At 43.3% G+C, this 17,414-nt stretch overlaps 1 protein-coding gene across 7 annotated transcripts in view; it reads right to left on the reverse strand.

Moving 5' to 3' along the window:
* Nucleotides 1-17,414, reverse strand: part of LOC145408244 (fumarate hydratase, mitochondrial-like) — a 93,901-nt gene that overhangs the window by 73,633 nt on the left and 2,854 nt on the right. For 2 of the 7 annotated variants that reach the window (XM_080279006.1, XM_080279004.1), the window contains exons 1-3: nt 5,895-5,949; nt 1,109-1,449; nt 792-863 (exon numbers count right to left, since the gene is read on the reverse strand). The exons of 1 other annotated variant lie outside the window; for it this stretch is intronic. In XM_080279006.1, the coding sequence (XP_080135132.1) occupies nt 792-863; nt 1,109-1,449; nt 5,895-5,934 (453 nt within the window). In that variant the 5' untranslated portion in view covers nt 5,935-5,949. Of the gene's footprint in view, nt 1-791; nt 864-1,108; nt 1,450-5,894; nt 5,950-5,989; nt 6,032-6,243; nt 6,364-6,932; nt 7,072-17,414 lie in introns of those variants that run through there. 4 more of the 7 variants (XM_080279008.1, XM_080279007.1, XM_080279005.1 and 1 more) reach the window with 3 other exon arrangements.

A 17,414-nucleotide genomic window follows, 5' to 3' on the forward strand; every position in this document is an offset into this window, starting at 1 on the left:
AAATTTGGTGCCTTTTTTATGCAATTATAATTAAGTGAGTAATTTTTCTTTTCACAATTTACACATATGTAATATACTTTGTTATGCCTAGAATTTCTTGAAATAATTCTACAATGAAATAATGTAATATCAGGAAAACTAGTGACAATAGTAATCAAATATTGTAATTTTTCATTTTTTGTGGGGGCCATTTTGGATTTCGGCCCCTGTAACAAAATGCTCAAGTGTGCCAACTGGGTGCACTTTTTTATTTTCATTAGTAGGGTCCAATGTATAAAAAAATGCAATAAAACTTTGTATATGCCACGGAACGAGGTTCAGTGAAATTCCTCCAGACTAGGGGCACCCATCATCTACTCACTTGATGTAGTTCTGCCTACTACTTCCTTCACCTTTATCATTATTTTTCTTTGTCTGCCCTCATTTCTTCCTACTTCTCCCTTTCTTTCCAGCCACTTTTCAAACTTCTTTTCACTTCAGGTGACTCTACACTGAGTGGCAAGCCTAATGGTTTCCTGTAACCAAGGAAACCATTTACGTAACCATATAACCTAAAAACAGAGTGGAGTAAAGCCTGCTAAGGTGCCTCTGTTAACTGGGTGGTGAGATGCAAGTAATGCATCCATCCAGGAACCAAGTAGTCTCCAAACTTTTCCCTGCACTTCACTGTGGCAAGGCACGGTCATCCGCAAGGGAACACCAGTTCACTGCTAAGTGCAGTCCTGCAGACAGTTGCTTGCTATTAGTCAGACAAATTGGGGTTGATCTACAACAACAACATTGGACTTGACCTTGATGCGTTTCTGTCGCGGAGCTTGCATTTTGGTCTTTTCTAGATGCTGGCAGGCATCACAGTGCAAGATCTGAAAATAATAAACAATCTTTTTATCCAAAGTTTGGAAGTTTTAAAAAATGACAGCATAAAAAACAATTGTTATAAAAATGACACAAATACAATGAACTACTGTAAATGCAAAATTTTTGGACTGACTAAGCTTCCAACATAATGATGACTGACTTGTTCTGCAACATTCTGAACTTAAATTTTCATTACTGAAACAAACAAAAAAATAAAACATTTATACCACACATTACACACAGTTCTTACCCAGTGTTCAACATCTTCTCTCATGCCTTTCCACCAGAAGCGGCTACTGATCTTAGTGCAAGTGTTGTTGATGCCTGTATGACCAGCACTTGGAGAGTGGCACATCTGAATAATAACATCTCTTTCAGCCTCAGAAGTGATCACCCTTAGCTTCCTGCCAGACACTGAGTAGTATACAGATGAGCCATTTACAGTGTACTGGCCTTTACAAGTGGCCTTGTGCACAGCTCTCTTGGTATTTCGATCAAGTCCGGAAGTATAATAACCAGTGGTCAAAAAATGGTGTATATGACCAATGTACGTTGCATAGGCACGAAATCGCTTTGATCTCTCACTTTCACCTGAAAAAAATCACGATATCAAAACCACCATTAAATGTGGAAATGTACAATCCACTAAACTGAGGAAAACAGTTGAAGGTAATCCTTAAGGAGACATACTGTAGGACCTCCTCTTAAAAATTATTACTTATATATATATATATATATATATATATATATATATATATATATATATATATATATATATATATATATATATATATATATATATATATTATATATATATATATATATATATATATATATATATATAGACAGATAGATATATATATACAGTATAGTACTGCATATATATCGCATCTATAAATATACCTACTGTATATAGATATAGATATACAGTATATATTTACTGGTATCTACCCTTAAATTGATTCAATGATTTCGTAAAGGTGTACAGAAATGCCTTTTTAATCCCTTGGGTTTGGACATTGTTTATAAAATCAACCGTCAGGGGCGGGCATTTGGGGGGGGAAAAAAAAAAGGTGATTTTTCAAAAATCACTATGAAAACCGTTGAACTGATTATAAGAATCTTTATACCCAGCAAAGTACAACTCTGTAGCTTTAAAATGAGTGGTGTTCCAATGTCCTACAATTATTTATTGTACTGCAGTTGCTGAGAACGTAAAAGCATCTACACATTCTGGAACAGGGACTGATATTTTCATGACACATGTTCCAGAATGGGGACCAACCTTTAGGGGTTAATTATGAAGAGAAATCATCAATAAACATAGAAAACATGATTACAAAGGGGATAGCTTACATTAGGTTAAGCTAAGTTTAGTTAGGTTATGTCAGGACAAAATAAGGTTGAATTAATGAAAATTTTGGTTAGATTTGGATAAATGGGCACTGATATGGGTAAATTCGTTCAAAAATGGCATTTCAATACAGTATCCATCTGTCTTCGGCGCCATTAGGGAATGGAAACAAGCACCACTTAATCACTTTTCACCACTTCAAAAAAGTCAAAACTTGAAAACTATCTATCTACAGTATCTATCTATTGCTAGATGTCTTCATCCCATAAGGGGTGGCCACAAACAAATCGCCTCCATGTCACCCAGTCTCCTGCCAAATCAGTGCCCTGCTCCCACATCACACCCCCCTCTCTCATATACTGTACCAGTACCTCTCCACTCCAACCCTCCATCTCATCCTTGGCCTCCCCCTCCCTCTCCCCACCTCACCTTACTCACATACTCTCTCCTCATTAGTTTCTCGCTCTCCATCCTCTCTACATGACCAAAACACCTCGATGTATTTCTCCGAACTCTTTTTATCATATCCACATCCAAACCACAATGCTCCTTCACTTCCTCACATGTCAGTCTGTCTCTCCATTAACTCCACATGCTCCTCTCAAAATAACTCATTTCCACCACTCTCACTCTTGACTTGTGTCCTTCACACAAGGTCCAAGCTTCATTTCCATACGTTAGAGTTGGTATCACAATACCGTTGTCGTATGCACGGAGTGACTTATGCTGAAAGTCACCATTCCGCTCAGTGTGCATGCGCCGAGTGACCATTTAGCTTCTATTTTGAAAGTATCTGCATGTTATCTCAAATTTTGTGCCATTTACCAACAACATTGTATGAAATACATGTGCCAGGATGTTAGTTGGATGTGATATCGACTTGTAGGTAACTATAGGTTGATATATGGATATATATAAATAAAGATATACATGTATGTTACAGGCAGATTGTGAAATTAGTCATTTCATGAATTAAAATTAGTTTAATTTAGGTTTATTTAGGTTAGGTTGATCTACGATAAGGTTAGGTTAAGGTTAGGTTAGGTTTGGTTAGGTTAGGTTAATTTAGGCTTAACAGAGAAGGGAACAGTAACTTCCAGCATAAAGTCACTCTGTGCAAATGACACCGTCATGCAGTGACTTTATTACTTCCATGCTCATTTCCATTTCTTATCGCTGCTTTCAAAGAACCAGCAACTTTTCTTCCTTCTTGTACCCTTTCAAGCACTTCACCCTCTTCCTTACTCATCACACTACCTAAGTACTTAAATGCACTCACGATTTCCATTTCCTCATAATCCAACCTCACTGTACATCCAGTGACTTCAATTCTCCTGAAGACCATTACTCTTCCCTACATTCACCTTTAGATTCTGTTTCTTACACTCTTCCAAACTCATTCACCAGGCCTTGCAGTTCCCCTTTGTGTTAACACTACAGCATCATCTGTAAACAAAAGTACAGGGAGTTTCCAAACATTGCCATTCCTCATTAAAGCCACTCCAACATCCACTGCCCTACCTTGTATCTCTTCTATAACCCCATCCATATACAGACTGAATGACCATGGAGACATGACATCCCTGTTTCAATCCAACATTCAAACAGAAAAAATTCACTTCAGTATCCATACACATTGCAGCCTTAGCCCCCCCATACACATACTCTTGAACAACTTCCCATTTACTCCATATATTCTTAATACTTTCCACAGTCCTTGTCTATCCACCCTGTCATATGCTGTCTCCAAATCCATGAAGGCTATATACAACTTCTTTCCCTTCTCTAGAAACCTTTCCACCAAAGACCAAAGGATAAATATCTGATGAATCAATATCAAACTTAAAAACGCAAGCACAAAATACTCAAGGGATCCCGTGAAGAGCTCTCTCTCTCATTAAAAAGGTCCTATGTCTCCTCGTGGATTTCCCTATTGAATGTTCAAAGCAGCAGCGTGTATTGTTTTGCATCATTTATGAAGATTCCAACATGCTTGCATGCATTGGCTATCACCTAAGGGTAGCTCTCCATGCTGCTCGATCTCTGGCAGCCTCCCTTATCCCCAAGATTATACTCTATGACCTCGTCCCAGGTCTTTTTTGGTCTGCCTCTCACAACCCTCCCCCCGACACACACACTTTTCACCTTCTGCATCCAATTTGTCATCCTCCATCCTCTCTACATGTCTAAACCATCTCATTCTACCTATCACACTAATACATTCCAGTTCCATCCTTCTTCTCAACTCTTCAATCACAATTCTAGCCCCTCAGGCCTCAAATTCAAGGATGCACTATATACAGTATCCAGTCATTTCTGTAAGTTTGAGCCAACTAATATCCTCTTCCATTACTGCCCAGGTCTCGCTCCCGTACAGCATTACACTCCTAACACACACTGCATACAAAGATCCCTTAGCAGGAAGGAAGAGTTCTTTAAATAGCAGGAGAGGCAACAGCTCCCTGAACTTCCTCCACCCACTCCATACCATAACTGTAGAGCTAGCTCCTGCCACACCTAAAGCACCTACCAGTATGTCCCCAAATAACAAAACTCATTCACACACTCAAGACTCCCCACCAAGATCAATCCTTTCAAGCCTGACAATCTCTACATGCTCTCCCTAACATCGTACACAAGATATCAACATTATTTCGCAGTCTACCTCTAATACCACTACATCTCTTATGCATCCACTTATCACAAACACTGCACAAGGTGGAATTACTTCCCACACCCTTGTGGCAAATTGCACATAGCCACACCCCCCTCTGCTGTAATAGTACAGTTGCCAGCCCTAGATATTAGTTTTGTTTTATCAGCATTTACTCTCAAACCTTTGTGCCTCATTCCATTTCTCCACTTCCTAAATATTTTCTCTGCCTCCCTTTTTATTCTCTGCAATCAACGCGTCATCAGCATACATCTCTCATGAGAGTCCATTTCTAAAATTACATGGGAGCTTCAACCACCATGACTAACAATAATGGGCTCAAGACTGACCTCTGATGCACACACCAATATTCACGGAAAACTCACAACTCAAATCTCCATTCACTTGCCTTGGTGTGAGCATCCACATACATACAGTACAGTAGCCACAATCACCCTAACCAGCCACTCTTTCATCCCAAGTTTTCTAATCTCACCACCTCCCCAGAGACTGTCAAAGACCATCTCCATATCAACAAACTGTTTTGGTATAAATTAAATTACAACACTGAAATTTTATAAAGCAAATAGACAAATCAATCAGTACTTTTTTCACTCAAAACTGTTTTAATCCATATATCACCTAATATCAATAAGGAAAACAATGAATATAGTATTTAAAAAAAAAAAAAAAAAAAGTGGTTTCAGTACAAATGAAACAAATACTAAAATTTTACATTACAAATGGACAAATCAACCAGCACTTTTTCACTTAAAATCATCCATGTCCAGATACCACCTATCAATGCAGAAAACTATCTATCTGTCTATTGCCTGACACCTGAATTATTTTAAAATAATCATTCATCACTGTCTTCTTAAGCAGCCAAAGATAAACCATAGTGCCTGCCACTGCAAAGCAGCGAATCATCCAGTATGTACGAGTTTGAAGCAAAAAAGGATATTCATTCAAAAACATTACTCAAAATTATTCCAGTAGTTAAAGCATAAAAGCACTCATTGGGCAGACCATTAAAGCTGGCACAAAGTGGGGGTGTGTACAATAGCATCACCTCTTTCGCCAGCCAAAGACCTCCTAACCTAATACAAGAGAAGGTATTAAACTATTTTTGTGATGCACACACCACCCATTTCAAATGCCTAAATAGCCACAATGGGTCAATCATAAGTGGGAACTTCTGTCACGGATGCCAACGAACAGCCGGAAACTGCGCTAGCGAAAGCAAGTGCGCAAGCGCACTAAGGTGAAGGAGAACTTTCTGCACAGGGGAACTTGTGCATACGACACCGGCTGACAGGCAAACATTTCATTTCCATTGCAGCATCCATCCTGCGACATCATTCACACACCTACTTACCATGGCTGCTGTTGTTGCTATGCCCGCCGTTTGGGTAGGCAGAACTCCCCTCAGGGTGTTTGCCAGGCGAGTAGAAGTGATTCTGAGAGCAGACATTTCCGTACGTTTCGGCCGGGACCCCTAGACAATCAAAACAAACACCCCACGTTAAAGAACTAAAGTGTATTTTCCACACTCATTTTATCAGAATAAGAGCAAGTTATCCATTATACGTATCGAGAACTCAATAAATATCTTACACAACACAATACCTATTTTTTCATAAACTTATATTACTGAGCGGTAGAGTATCCCACAGGATGAAAATTTTATCAATAATACGAAAATATCTGAGAACCCGGCAACATAGAGTGCTAACTTCCTCTCTACTGTTGCTACGAGGATGTTTATAAAGGTGATAATAAAATTCACTAGAGATGCATACTTCCACTTTTATTCACGAGAATTACTGCCATACTTCATCCAGCAATTTGAGGAACATGAAATTAGATGTCAAAAGAAATTCAAACGGTTGGTAAGTAACTGATATATGCACATAATATACAAAGTTAAATAAAACTGTACATGGACATCAAGGTTACCATCTAAGTCTTGTACATGCTGGCATCCTTGCTAGCAACACCCCGTATGTTTATATCTATGGCAACACCCTTCCTCAAATATTCGTAACATTAACATACATTTCTTACCTTAGAGGTAGTCAGGGCTCATTTTTCTCTATGGTTTTCAGGGGCGTCATTTCAATTTTCCTTGAGGGGGGCATAGGCTATTTAGGAGGCCCCCCCTACTCCCACCTCCCCACACAGGTGGGGTGGCGAGCGAGCATTTTGAAGCCACATGGAAAGCTATGGTCAGGGAATTAAAGCAGTATATATATATATATATATATATATATATATATATATATATATATATATATATATATATATATATATATATTCCATTAAACCAATTAGCTCCTGACACACTAATGGATATTCTAGCATTGGCAGTATTTCTGTGTGAAGATTGGGGGAGCGCGGTAGCTCGGTGGTAGGGTGTCGGGCTCTTAAGCGTGAGGTTGCGAGTTCGCGCCCCGCCCGATGGCTGCCGTGCTGGGAGGGGTAGCGCTCTCCTGTAACCCGAGCAGGGCTATATGATCTGATGAGGTCTAGCTCGGGGATTAATCCCTTTATTATTATATTATGCTATGTGAAGTTGAATATGTAATTTAAAGTGCATGGTAAAATACATGTCATTGCTAAAATACAGTATAGTGCCACAGAGGGCGACCTAACACCCCCACAAGGAGACCACAGAGGAGCACCGACAGGCGCCGGGACTCAGGGCGACAACGACATAAGTCCGCCCGAGCAGCGCGCCCCTATGACCCGGAGATCGCACGCCGCCACCATAGCAGTAATACAAGACTACCTTCCGGGCGAGCCGTCCCCAACCAACATCGGGGTGCAGTTGTAACTCCAGCTCCAGTCAGTACCCCTGAAACCGCCCATAGCCGCTCAACCCTCCTACAGGAGACGGCCTGCAGCCTCTCTACAGGAAAACAGGAGACGGCTTGTAGCCGCTCCCGCCTTCTTTAGGAGACGGCCTGTAGCCACTCTGAAGGTGCCCCAAACGAGACGGCCTGTAGCCGCTCAACCCTCCTGCAGGAGACAGCTCTTAACACAATCTTCCAAACTCATCCCCCAAGCCTTGCAGCTCCCCATCGTCTTCACTTAACAACACAGTATCACCTGCAAACAACAGTACAGGTAGTTTCCAAATACTGCCCTCTCTCATTAGGGCCACTTTAACATCCACTGCCCTACCTTGTATCTCTTTTATAACCCCATCCATATACAGATTGAACAACCATGGAGACATGACATGTCCTTGTCTCAATCCAACCTTCAAATAGAAAAATTCACACAGTTCATTATCCATACACACTGCAGCCTTAGCACCCTCATACATACTCTTCACGGCCTTCAACAACTTCCCATCTACTCCATATATTCTTAATACTTTCCACAATCCTTGTCTTTCCACCCTGTCACATGCTTTCTCCAAATCCATGAAGGCCGCATACTGTACAACTTCTTTCTCTTCTCTAGAAACTTTTCCACTAAAGATCTAAGAATGAATATCTGATCTACACAACCTCTTCCATTCCTAAAACCTCCCTGTTCTTCTCCAACTAATTCCTCTGTTACTTCCCTAACTCTGTCAATAAGTATCCTACTATATAATTTTCCTATTACAATAAGAAGACATATGTCCCTATGATCACCACACACTTCTTTTTCCCCTTTTCCTTTGTACAGGGGAACAATTATACCTAACTTCCAAAACTCCGGGACTCTACTTTCCTTCCAGGCATATCTGCACATCTTCCACATCTGGTCTACTACTATTTCTCCCCCATGCTTCAGCATTTCACCACACACTCCATCATTTCCTGGGGCTTTCCTCACTTTAACTTTCTTCTTTGCTTCCAGAACTTCCATCCTACTGATTTCTTCCTCTCTTCTCACATCCTTCCTTCTCCCAGCCATTCCCCAGCCACTTATACTCGCATTAATTTCATTATCTATGTTCAACAATTTCTTAAAGTGTTTTCTCCATCTGCTCACTTTTTCTCCCTTCTCAACTATAGTAATCTTCCATTGTTATCTTTCACTCCCCAGCTAACTTCTTTGGCACCCTGTCTGACTTTCTTTACCTCTTTCCAGAACATTTCCTTGTATTCCCTCCACTTTACACTCAAGTTCCTTCCAAATTCCTCATCCACTCTCCTCTTACTCTATCTTAGGCTACTAATCTTTTCACCTCTCTTCCTTTCTACATATAACTCTCTCTTTCATCTCTCTTCTTCTTCCACGCCCCTGTTTCTCATCCACTTACTATATGCTTTCTTCTTTTGTGCCACAGCCTCTCTCACCTCTTCAGTCCACCATGCTGTTCCCTGCACCCCCTTTCGTCTTCTCTTCACCTCACACACCACTTCACATGCTGCACAGATTTCTTTTGTGAATATCTTGCACACACCTTCCACGTTCCCCATCTGCTCCAATCTATATTTACCCAATCGCTCTTCCATTTCCCTCTTATATTCTGCCTTTTTTCCCTCCTCTTGTAACTTTTCCACCCTCCTTGTATGCACTACTTCCACCTATCCTTCCGTTCTTCTATTTCTCCATTTTATGTGGACTTTAATCCTGACCACCACCAAGAGGTGATCCTAAAGTCCACTCCCCCAACCTCTATATACTCTTGCATCCATTACACAACTTCTCATCCTTTCATCCACACACATATAATCAGTCATTGCCTTCCGTTCATTCAGTTCACCACCCACCCTTCTCATCACTCGCCACTTATACCTATGGATCATCATGTGCCTGAAGAGGGTATTAGCTATCACCAACCTCCTCCCGGCACAAATGTCCACTAACGCACTGCCATTCTCATCCATCTCTGCAGGCACACCCCACTCACCAAGTACTCCATCCACCTTTCCATTCCCTACTGTTCCATTCATATCTCCAATCAAAAACATTCTCACATTCCTTTCAAACTTTTCCATGCATGCTTCCACATTTGTCCAGAACTCTTCTCTAACTCTGCTTGCACGATCTTACGTTGGCGCATACACGCACACAATCGCTCACATTTGTCGTCCGACTTTCAATTTTACCCACACAATCCGTGAGCCAACTGATCCAAGCTCTCTTATATTCTCTTTCCATCTGTTACTCACAATACACACTCCTTCTTTTGCCCTCTCATTCTCACCTACTCCCACACATAGTTAGTTTCAGTTAATCCACATACATCCACTTTCACACCCTCAAGCACCTGGACATTCTCTCTCTCTTTCACCTCATCATTTGCACCCCTTACATTCCACGTGTCCATCCGCATCATGTCGTTAGTTCAGTTCTCAGTCGTCACTTTTTGGTCAGTCCTGGTCCTAGGCTTCTGTTCGTATTTTTAGTTAGTTGTTTTCCGGGGAAGGGCACTGACCCTCCGCCAACCCACTCGTCACGTAGGGAACACGTGTTGGTTGGTTATAAGGTTACCACTCAGCGCTGTAAATGCTTTCCTGGTTTACAGGAAATAATTAATTTTGGCTTGCCACTCAATGTAGAGGTACCCTAAAAACAGAGTATCACTACATTTAGTGGGTGGATGATGGATGCCCCCACCTACCACAGCATCAGTCACTTTCCGAATTTTTTGCGGGCATGCATTCATATTTTCCGGTTAAAAACTCATCATACTGTTACTGTAATTAGTATGCTACTAGATCGACAATTCGACAATGTAGGCCTACTGAAAATTCTATCTATCTAAGGCCAGATGCCTTAATCCCGTAAGGGGTGGCTACAAACAAATCGCCTCCAGGTCACCCTGTCCCCCGCCATTTCATTGCCCTGCTCCCATGCAGCTCACGCCCCCTTCTCTCATATATCTCTCCACTCCATCCCTCCATGACATCCGTGGCATCCCCCTCCCTCTCCCCCCCTCCATCTCACTCACAGACACTCTCCTCGTCAGTCTCTCACTCTCCATCTTCTCCACATGGCCAAACCACCTCGGTGTGTTTCTCTTATTGCTCCCTGTCACATCCACATCCACATCGGAAGGGATATTGACCATCCAAACAGCATCAGATTGATGCACCACTCTTCTTTTCAGGAGGAGGCTCCCAGACCTCCTGCACGTTTCCCGACACCCTTCTTTGCCGAGATGTGGCTGAATCAGTGTTTCAGAAATAATTTTTGTTTTCTGGATATGACCCTGAGGTGAGCTGTGAGTGCCCCTCACAGGAACATGGCAACACTAGATAATGCTGGTGTATGTGGCACGCTGTAGATAATAATTATTGGGCAGGCTGTGTTGCATTAGTGTATATAATGAGGAATATGAGTCACACTGTGCATCAAGGTGGGTACATGGCAAATATGTTGCTAATGTGGGACATGTGGTATATTGCAGATAATGCTGGGTAGGCCTATACAGGCCCCTAGCCAGACTTTTCAAAAAGGGGGGAGGTCATTTTCTGCTGAATCTGGACGTGCATAGCATAGAACTGGTCAAAGGCCTGCTGCGTGCTTGCTAAGGGGTCTGGGTGTGTGTGTAAGTGACGCTGAGACGCAACACAAAACTTCTGAACAAAGGAGAGACTCATGTTGCACTGATATTAAAAAAAAAAAAAAAAAAAAATGAGATGGGTGTGTGCATAAGCGACGCTGAGAAGCAACACAAAATTTCTGAACGACGGAGAAAGTCATTTTGCATTGATATTAAAAAAAAAAAAAAAAAAAAAAACGTGAGAAAGTGAACCGTTAGGTAGGTGGTGGGACGTCCGACCCTCTCGTTCCCCCCCCCTCCCCTTTGGCAACGGGTGTAGTATATGACATCAGTGTACGTACATAAAATGGGATATGTGACGCACTAGATAATATTGGGCATGTAGCATACCATATACTGTAGAATCTATATGGTATCCTTTAACATATGGCAACCTATCATCTTTGTCTATAATATAGACAACTTTCAAACAGATTATGTTAAGAATTAGAGCTGTATTGCAACAGTAAATAACGTTCGGTAATGTAGCATAATTGTAAATAATGTAGAGAATTAAGGATATATTGTATCATCATCATCATCATCATCCAATCCTGTGGTGCCCCAAGAGGTGCGTAGGAGCCGGGGTCCAGGCAAGTTGGTCCTGACATTTAAGATGGGAGTGACCAGCCTCATTCATCCCTGGGTGGCATTACGTGAGCAGTAAACCCCAACCATCTCTTGGATACAAACCTACACAGGTTCAATCTGATTGGAGCGCCATAATTACTCACTATACCACCAGGCGCCATAATTTAGTTGCATGGTTACCACCCACCGTAGTAAATGGTTTCCTGGTGTAGAGGAAATCATTTGGCTTGTCACTCAGTGTAGAGTCATCCGTAGGCAGAAGGAAGAGGAAAAAATGAAGGAAAGAAAAACACAGTTGATAATGTTGGAGTATGAAGCACTACCGTCTGTAATGTTGAAGTATGTGACAAGACTATAAATATGTGGAATATGTGATGGTCCGTAGATAATGTTGGGATATGAGGAAACATTCGTGTGTGTATATATATATATATATATATATATACACACACACTTGGTTCACAGACTACACACACATCCAAAGCCACTCCAACACTTACAAGCACTTCTCACCCTACATACAGTCTCTACCAGACAGCCTAAGCCACATGGTAGAGATACGTTGGCTGTATCGTCCCGACTTCGGTCGGGATAGGCCGGTCTGTTGCACGTTCTCCTCCCTCAAATCTTTGAGGAGAACGGGCTACCAAGACTTGTCATCCCCCAGACCTTTGTCGGAGACGCACATTCAGCCCCTCGCCCAGATCGTCGTCCCCGGCGGCCTCCTGCGCAGCCCAAGTCCCGGCCACCTCCACCTCGGCCCCGCCGTACACCGCGCAAACGGCTGTGCCTGGACGGACCCCTCAACAGGGCGACTGGCTCGTCTGTCTCTCCCCCTACCGACCCGGCACCGATCACGGCCATGGAGCTGGACACCATCACCACCGTTGCCGAGATCCACGCCTTGCCGTCTGCAGCCGAGGGGGAAAGGGCTGCCGTCCCCGTTTCGCCCGACCACCGCGACGTCGAGGGCCCTTCCCCCCCCGTTTTTCCACCTGCTGCTGAGGGAGTGGATCTCACAACTTCCACCACCGATCCGCCGCCTGCAAGCCTCTCACCTGCCCTTCTTCTGCCATCCTCTGCCGAGTCAGACGATGCTCGTGAGCTCCTCGCCGCCAGGTTCGAACGCGGCTTAACTCTAGCTCTCAGCCGGGTCCTTCAAGACTCCCCTTTAGGCGTTCCACCTCGCCTTAGGGACTCGGGGGAGCTGGAGTTGTATGAGGACATAGATCGCGACTCCGAGTAAACCGACGTCTCCGACTCTGATGAGCAGCCTTGAGGTGCTTCTTTGCCCAGCCGTTTTTCTCCACCGACCATCGCACCTTCCCCTGCCCCTGCCGCCTTCCTCTCGTCCTTCAGCCTGCTGTTCCCGCTCCCCCTCGTCCTTCAGCCTGCTGTTCCCGCTTTGCTCTGAATCGAGAGCTTGATTCCGCCATTTCCCTGACGGGCTCTCTGTTTGCCCGTGCCCCTACATGTGCGGGGCGAATATCTACACACACACACACACACACACACACACACGATCCTGCAGTGGATACTCAAATGGCTGATGATGATGATGATTTATAATATCATACATGAGACTTGCCCGTCTGCTGTATCTGTCCTCTATAGATAACGAGGGGGATGCAGAGATCTGTAACATGTAACTTTTTACGACGAATTTGGATGTTTACATTACAGTTGTTGATGTGGCACCTCCGATGGCCAAGATTAGAACTAATTTAGAAATGTGATCAACATTTTGGAAACATGGTAGACAATTACCGTATTTTTTTTTCTTTTGCCTTATCATTATTAGCAACAACGTGTCGGTTCGGTAGACGGATTGGGATTGATGGGGTGGACAGTGCGGGTGGGGTGGGCAGGGATGGTGGGTGGGTGGGTAGAGGGAAAATAGGTCTACGATAGAAAGAGGTCCATGGGAAATATATCCCTGGGGAAATGGGCCCAAGGAGAAAAAGGTTCAATGGGTAACATAGGACCCAGAGAGTCTTCTCTCACAAGGGGAGTGGCCATCCAGGTTCCCAGGCAATGACGGTAGGCATGATCTATCTATCTATCTATCTATAGCCCGACGCCCTAATCCCGCAAAGGGTGGCCGCAGACAAAACGCCTCCAAGTCACTCTGTCACCCACCATTTGACTCCCCTCCCCCCAACTCACCCCCCCCTCCCTCATATACCTCTCAACTCCATCCCTCCACCTCATCCTCGGTCTACCCCTCCCTCTCCCTCCCTCCACCTCACCTACATACACCCTCTTAGTCAGTCTTTCATTCTCCATCCTCTCCACATGTCCAAACCACCTCAGTGTATTTCTCCTAATCTTTTCAACCACATCCACATCTACCCCACAGCGTTCCTTCACTTCTTCATTCGTCAACCTGTCCCTCCATGTCACTCCACATGCTCCTCTCAAGTAACTCATTTCCACTGCTCTCACTCTTGACTTGTTCCCCTCTTGCAAGGTCCACGCCTCGCTTCCATACGTCAGGGTAGGGATCACAATACCATCATGCAGTGACTTCTTAACTTCCATACTCACCTCCCTATTTCTCATCACTGCTTTCAGTGTGCCAACAACCTTCCTTCCCTGCTGTACCCTTTCACGTACTTCATCCCCCAAAGTTCCATCCTTACTCATCACACTACCCAAGTACTTGAATGCACTCACATTCTCCATATCCTCACCATCCAACCTCACTTCACACTCTGTGACTTCATTCCTCTCAAACACCATAACTTTACTTTTGTTTACATTAACTTTCAGCTTCCTCCTCCTACACACTGTCCCAAATTCATTCACCAAACCTTGCAACTCCCATTCATCTTCACTCAACAATACTGTATCATACGGTTTAATCCGCACAGCGCCGGGTATCCCTGTTAGTTGTATATAGTACTGACAGCGGTATGCTCAGACAGTTTCGAGGGCAGAGGCCACAAGGTCACCACACCTTTTGCTGATTACTGCTCGAACTACACGACAACAATGTCTAAGAGAACACCTTAACTGACAGGGTAAAGGAGAAGGGGCTCAAGCCTCACTGAGCCTTACTTTTGCACACCCCTGATTGTTGGGGTATGTGGCACACTGTAGATAATGCTGGGATATGTAGCCCAGATATAGATGTCATTGGAATATGGGTCACACTGCAGATGACTGCGTATGCGACAACTCTAAATAGTGTTGGGGTATTTGGCACACTGTAGCTAAATTCCCATCCCACCATCATCCTGTCTCCCCCTTCCCCTCTCCCCTTCCACCTCACTTATAATCTCCGAGTCAGTCTCATTCTCGACTTACTACTCATGGCCAGACCATATCAAACTAGGCTACTTTTTACGCCCTTGAGCCTTTTTTTTTTTTTTTTTTTTTTCGGCAACCGGTATTTTAGAGGGCGGACACAAATCCACAAATGGGTGAGTGAGGGGAAGTTACACCCACCCACACCCATCCACCCACCCACCCACCCATCTACACACACACACACACACACACACACACACACGCCCATTTTCACACTCAGAGATTAGGTTATTTGAGGGCTATTCTACAGATGGGACTGAAAGAGAGGTAAATCCCCTCCCGGGGGTTTAATAACGACGATCATAAGAATATGACTCACTCCTAAAGATGGATTTACGCTTGGCGAAAGAACGTGAGCGAATATGAGAACCAAGGCTAAGGGGAGCACTACCCAAAGAAGATTGAGAAATAATTAGCGAGACAACCTCAAGCGCAACACATAAATCCTTATACTCAGAAAATAATCGTGCAAATACAGGCATTAAGTAGGCCTCAAAATTCCCAGTGCAATCACTCACGTACCAAGTCTCAAGGAAAGAAAGCGCAGTTGCATGTACTGGAATTAGTGTCATCCATGGGCTCTCGCAGGAATAGATGACATATCCCGACACCCATTCGAACATTCATATAAGCTCGTTCCGGTACGAATCCTATATGCTCGTCAGATAGGCCGCGCATGCTCACTATTACAGTATTTACGTTTGTCAGTGTTTGTTCACGATCGTTTGCCAAATGTAAACACCTTGCGAATTTTGGAAAATTGCTATACATGAATATCCATGCGCTAAAAAGGCTGCCTAGTTTGTAGTTTGCAGTATATATTAAATTTATACACATCTACGAGTAGAATGTGATGCATTTGAGAATTATGGTACGACAGAGTAATTAGTGCACCAGGAAAAGTATGTGGTAGAATACTTATTGACAGTTAACAGAAGTTAGTTGGAGAAGAACAGGAAGGTTTCTGGACAGGAAGAGACTGAATAAATCAGATATTCATCCTAATATGTTTAGCGGAAAATTTTGTGAAGAAGGGAAAAACGTTATATGCTGCCTTCATGGATTTGGAGAAAACATATGACGGGGTGGAAAAGCAAGGAATGTGGAAAATATTAAATTTATATGGAGTAAGTGGGAAGCTGTTGAATGCTGTGAAAGGTATGTATGAGGACACTAGGGCGCCAGTGCGAGTGAAGTAATTTTTTTTTTTCTATGTGAATACTGGATTGAAACGGGTGTGTTATGTTTCCATGGTTGCTCAGTTTGTATATGGATGGAGTTAAAAAGACAAGGTAGGGCAATGGATGTTGGAGTGGTCCTAATGAGAGAGGGCAGCGTTTGGAAACTTCGTGTTGTGTTGTTTGCAGATTATCTGTATTGTTAAGTGAAGACGAAGGAAAACTACAAGGTTTGGTGAACGAGCCTGGAAGAGTGTATAAGAAACGTACTCTAAAGGTGGATGAAGGGAAGAATAATTTGTGATCTTCGAGAGAAGTGAAGCCACTGAATGTACAGTACAGTACTGAGGCACTGGAAATGAAAAATGTGAGTGCATTTAAGTACTTGGGTAGTGTGATGAGTAAGGATGGAAGTTTGGAGAATGAAGTACTTGAAAGGGTACAACAGGGAAGAAAGGCTGCTAGTCCATTGAAAACAGTGATAAGAAATAAAGAAGTGAACAGGGAAGTAAAAAAAAAAAGTCGCTTCATCGTAGTATTGTGATACCCACTCTAACGTATAGAAGCGAAGCTTGGACCTTGTTGGAAGGATACAGGAGTGAGATCAGTGGAAATGAGTTTTTTGAAAGGAGCATGTGGAGTTAGTTACAAGGAGAGACAGAGACTCACAAATGAGGAAGTGAAAGATCGTTGTGGAGTGGATGTGACAGAAAGCATTAGAAATACAATGAGGTGGTTTGGCCATGTGGTGAGGATGGGGGAGAGAGACTAACGAGGAGTTTGGTGAATGGGGTGGAGGGGGGGAGAGGAAGGGGGAAACCGATGATGAGGTGGAGGGGGGAGAGGGAGGGAAAAACCGAGGATGAGGTGGAGGAGGGAGGGGGAGACCGTGAGTGCGATGGAGGGATGGAGTGGAGAGGTATATGAATGAGGTGGGTGGAGGGCATCGAAATTGCAGGGGACAGGGCGACATGG

The sequence above is a fragment of the Coenobita brevimanus genome, chromosome 76 (assembly GCF_032717465.1).
Source record: "Coenobita brevimanus isolate Jiangsu-jjx chromosome 76, ASM3271746v2, whole genome shotgun sequence".
NCBI classification, from domain to species: domain Eukaryota; kingdom Metazoa; phylum Arthropoda; class Malacostraca; order Decapoda; family Coenobitidae; genus Coenobita; species Coenobita brevimanus.